At 51.0% G+C, this 5,000-nt stretch overlaps 1 protein-coding gene and 1 long non-coding RNA gene across 2 annotated transcripts in view; both read left to right on the top strand.

Moving 5' to 3' along the window:
* Positions 1-807: 807 nt before the first annotated feature.
* On the top strand, positions 808-1,723 carry LOC143277014 (uncharacterized). Its single transcript, XR_013053665.1, has 2 exons — positions 808-956; positions 1,221-1,723. It is a non-coding gene; the product is annotated as an uncharacterized LOC143277014 (long non-coding RNA).
* Positions 1,724-4,370: 2,647 nt separating this feature from the next.
* Positions 4,371-5,000, top strand: part of LOC143277079 (proton-coupled zinc antiporter SLC30A2-like) — a 50,271-nt gene continuing 49,641 nt past the window's right edge. Inside the window, exon 1 of the mRNA XM_076581818.1 lies at positions 4,371-4,773. Coding sequence (XP_076437933.1) covers positions 4,475-4,773 — 299 coding nt within the window. The 5' untranslated portion in view covers positions 4,371-4,474. The remainder of the gene's footprint in view (positions 4,774-5,000) is intronic.

The following is a 5,000-nucleotide window of genomic DNA, read 5'->3' as shown; positions in this document are numbered from 1 at the left end:
GAAGGACAGAGAGAGAGGGGGGGGACACACACATACAGAGGAAAGAGAGAGAGAGAGAGGAGACATACGCCATACACACACACACACACACACACACACACACACAGAAAGAGACAGAGAGAGGTGGGGGCGGGAAGTGAGGGGCTGGGGGGGGGGGGTGGGGGGTGAGGGCGATGAGTGTAGTGGTGGTTTTAGTGGGTTTTTTTTTTTTTTTTTTTTTTTTTTTTTTTGCTCCCGTCCCTCTCTCCCTTGGTCAGTAGTCCTTTGCACTCGGCACTGCTGGTGACTTTGAGGGGGGGTTGGGTTCAGAATCGGGCAGGGAGAGAGAGAGAGAGATAAGGGAGGGGGGGAGAGACAGAGAGAGATACATAGAGAGAGGGGGGAGAGACAGAGAGATACATAGAGAGAGAAGGGGGGGGAGAGACAGAGAGATACATAGAGAGAGAGAGGGGGGGGGGAGAGAGAGAGAGAGAGTCAGACACTGAGATACAGAGAGAGAGACAGAGAGATCAGAGAGAGAGAGAGAGAGGCAGAGACAGGGAGAGAGAGAGAGAGAAGTAGAGAGACAGAGACAGGGACAGACAGAGAGAAAGAGAGAGAGAGAGGGAAAGAGAGAGCGAGAGAGAGGCGGGCGGGGGGGGGAGGGGTATGGGGGGGTCGGGAGGGGGGTGCTCGGGGGGAGAGAGAAGGGGGTGGGTGGGTGGGTGGGTGGGTGGGGGGGGGTAGGTAGGTACTGCACTCGTCACTAAACTGGGTATATGTGTCATATATATCTATCACACAACCTCTCGTTCCGGAGCCCGCAGAACAGTGCATGAATGTCATACGTATTTCCATCTGATGATATACACGTACATGTGCAAAACAACTGACTGAGAGGGCCAACCTTCACACACACACACACACACACACACACACGTTCGTCACAGGATCTATATTTCGGTAGTTCAGAGCGGGTGAGATTTAACTCAGTGTGTGTGTGTGTGTGTGTGTGTCAAACCTCCAGTGAGGAGGAGGAGGAGAGAGAGAGAGAGAGAGTAAGAGAGGGAGAGGAAGAGAAAACAAATCCCTCAGAAGTGGTGGTGGTGTTACTGACGGGCTTTACTGGTTTAGGGTTGTTTTTTGTGTGTGGGTTTTTTTTTGGGGTGGGGGGTGGGGTTGGGGGTGGGGATTTGTCTTTGATGGTTGAAAAATAGAACAGTTTTTCCTCGTGTTGGAAGATCCGGACAAACAGTTTTTCGTGGTGTTGTTGGAGGATCCGGACAAACAGTTTTTCGTGGTGTTGTTGGAAGATCCGGACAAACAGTTTTTCGTGGTGTTGTTGGAAGATCCGGACAAACAGTTTTTCGTGGTGTTGGAGGATCCGGACAAACAGTTTTTCCTCGTGTTGGAAGATAAGACAGACAAATTTTTCTGGTGTTGGAAAAAGAAAAAAAAATTCGTGCAAACGGTTCTTGTTCTATCAGTTTTCTCTGGTGGTGAAACGATAGAGGGAAAATAGTTCTTTTCAGTTTATCACTGGTTGTGGAAGTAAGATTGGACAGCAGAGATCCCTTGCCGTTTAACTGCTGTTCGTAAAAAAAAAAAAAAAAAAAAGAAAAAAAAAAAAGAAAAAAAAAAGAGGTTGGACGAAGTTTTTTTTTTTTTGTGTGTTGGAGGAAGATTCCCACAAACATTTCCTCTCTTCCTGTTTGTGTCGGGCAGTGAAAGATTGGACAACACAGTTTCTCTCGTCGTCGTTTTGGACTCTGGTGTTTCGAGAAAAAATCATCGGGCAACTGTTCGCTTTGCTGTTTTGTCTCTAGTACTGGGAAAAAAAAAGAAGAGAAAACAACAACAACAACAAAAACCCAACTTTCCCTACCTGGCCTTGACGAAGAAGAACTCTTTGGTGTGAGTACAACAACAACACTGCCTTAAATCAAGTCTTTTCCCTACCTGGCCTTGACGAAGAAGAACTCTTTGGTGTGAGTACAACAACAGCAGTGCCTTAAATCAAGTCTTTTCCCTACCTGGCCTTGACGAAGAAGAACTCTTTGGTGTGAGTACAACAACAACACTGCCTTAAATCAAGTCTTTTCCCTTCCCCAGGCCTTGACGAAGAAGAACTCTTTGGTGTGAGTACAACAACAACACTGCCTTAAATCAAGTCGTTTCCCTTCCCCAGGCCTTGACGAAGAAGAACTCTTTGGTGTGAGTACAACAACAACACTGCCTTAAATCAAGTCGTTTCCCTTCCCCAGGCCTTGACGAAGAAGAACTCTTTGGTGTGAGTACAACAACAGCAGTGCCTTAAATCAAGTCTTGTCCCTACCTGGCCTTGACGAAGAAGAACTTTTTGGTGTGAGTACAACAAGAACACTGCCTTAAATCAAGTCTGTCCCTACGAGGCCTTGACGAAGAAGAACTCTTTGGTGTGAGTACAACAACAGCAGTGCCTTAAATCAAGTCGTTTCCCTTCACCAGGCCTTGACGAAGAAGACCTCTTTGGTGTGAGTACAACAACAGCAGTGCCTTAAATCAAGTCTTTTCCCTACCTGGCCTTGACGAAGAAGACCTCTTTGGTGTGAGTACAACAACAGCAGTGCCTTAAATCAAGTCTTTTCCCTTCCCCAGGCCTTGACGAAGAAGAACTTTTTGGTGTGAGTACAACAACAACACTGCCTTAAATCAAGTCTTTTCCCTTCCCCAGGCCTTGACGAAGAAGAACTCTTTGGTGTGAGTATAACAACAGCAGTGCCTTAAATCAAGTCTTTTCCCTACCTGGCCTTGACGAAGAAGAACTCTTTGGTGTGAGTACAACAACAACACTGCCTTAAATCAAGTCGTTTCCCTTCCCCTGGCCTTGACGAAGAAGAACTCTTTGGTGTGAGTACAACAACAACACTGCCTTAAATCAAGTCTTTTCCCTACCTGGCCTTGACGAAGAAGACCTCTTTGGTGTGAGTACAACAACAGCAGTGCCTTAAATCAAGTCTTTTCCCTTCCCCAGGCCTTGACGAAGAAGAACTCTTTGGTGTGAGTACAACAACAACACTGCCTTAAATCAAGTCTTTTCCCTTCCCCAGGCCTTGACGAAGAAGAACTTTTTGGTGTGAGTATAACAACAACACTGCCTTAAATCAAGTCTTTTCCCTTCCCCAGGCCTTGACGAAGAAGAACTCTTTGGTGTGAGTACAACAACAGCAGTTCCTTAAATCAAGTCTTTTCCCTACCTGGCCTTGATGAAGAAGAACTGTTTGGTGTGAGTACAGCAACAACAGTGCCTTACGAACGGCGAAAGAGACGACGTTAACAGCGTTTCACCCCAATTACTATAATCAAATATTGCATGCGGAAGGCTCTTATACTGAAGAGGTGAATGTTGACAAAGAATACCACAATTCTGACGACGGAAGCTAAAGTTTGGGTCATTCAGACACCCACTGGACATCCGAGGGGTCTGTGTGGAAGAGAAGAGAGGACTGGCCGTACTGAGTGAGTTAAATCAAGTCTTTCCCTACCTGGCCTTGACGAAGAAGAACTCTTTGGTGTGAGTACAACAACAACACTACCTTAGCCGTTTTCATCAAGTCTCCCCCCCTCCCCCCCCTCCACCCCCTCCCCACCGGCTTTGACAAAAGAAGAACTCTTTTCAGTGCCCATAACAACACTACCTTAGCCGTTTTCCATCGAGTCTCTACCCCCCCCCCCCCCCACTACGCCCCCCTCTCCCCCCCCCCCTGGCATTGACGAAAAAGAACTCTGGTGAGACTACAACAGCAACACACCCTACCTTAGCTGTTTTTTTTTTAATTTTTAATTTTTTATAACCCCACGCTCTTGACGAAAGAAGAGCTCTTTGGGTGTTCGTATAATTATACATAATTTACATTCGCCCCCCCCCCCCTCCCCTCCCTGCCTCCCTCCCTCCATCCCACTCCTCCTACACCCCCCCCCCCCCCCCCACCACGCCCCCTCCCCACCCCCCCCCTTCCTCACAAGTATGGAAGGTGACATGAACGACACCGCCCGTCTACTGAACGGTGAAGCCGGCCAGCTGACCACCAACCCCACCGTCCCCACCCGCACCCCCACCACCACCACCACCACCACAGACAGGTCCGTGCCGCTCAAACACGCACGTGCACGCGCACACGCAGTAGTCGGTAACCGGTCCTTCAACAACGGTGGTGGCGGCGGCGGCGGTGATGATGATGATGATGATGACGTAACCATGCCAGACCGACATAGCAGCGACGGACAGACGTCATTCATGGAGCTTGGAGAGGAGGGGGAGGTGGAGGTGGAGGTGGAGGAGGGGGGCGAGGGTTGGAACCCAGGCACGACGACCGCTGCTGGAGACTCGGGGAGCACGCCCGGCAAGAGGCAGGGGCAGGGACAGAGACAGAGACATGGGCGTGGCAGTCAACACGGGCTGGTCAGCAGCAACCCCGCTCCTTCCCCACCCAGAGGCGACTCGGTGAAGGTGGAGATGGACAGGGGGGAGAGCGCGGAGGGAAGAGGAGGAGGAGGGGGTGGAGGAGGAGGAGGAGGGAGAGGCAAACGCCCAGGATCCTTGGTCATCCATCCCACCACCAGCACCAGGGATGACGTCATTTTCAGCCTTGGTGGTGGTGGTGGTGGTTCGGGGATGACGTCACCGCAGGGAGGAGGAGGAGGAGGAGGAGGTGGTGGTGGTGGGGGTGGTGGGGGTGCGGCTGTGGCTGGGACGGCGGACACAGCCATCACCTTCGTCATTGAGGAGTCCGGTACCGTCAGCACGGTGAAGAGGTACTACTGTGGGTGTGGGTGTGGGGGGGGGGGGGGGGTGGGAGGGGGAGGGGCGAGGGGGAAGAGGAGTGGGAGTGTGTGTGGGTGGTGGTGGTGGGGATGGAGGTGGGGGTGCTTGGTTGTGTGTGTGGGTGGTTGGGTGTGGTGGTGGTGGTGATGGTGGTAGTGGGGGTGTGAGAGTGATGGGTGTTTGGGGGGGTGTTTGAGTGTGTTGGGGGGTGTGTGTG

This window comes from Babylonia areolata, chromosome 33 (genome assembly GCF_041734735.1).
Source record: "Babylonia areolata isolate BAREFJ2019XMU chromosome 33, ASM4173473v1, whole genome shotgun sequence".
Lineage (NCBI taxonomy): Eukaryota > Metazoa > Mollusca > Gastropoda > Neogastropoda > Buccinidae > Babylonia > Babylonia areolata.
The sequence above is the reverse complement of the archived record's forward strand: the minus strand, read 5'-3'. Positions and strand labels throughout refer to the sequence as shown.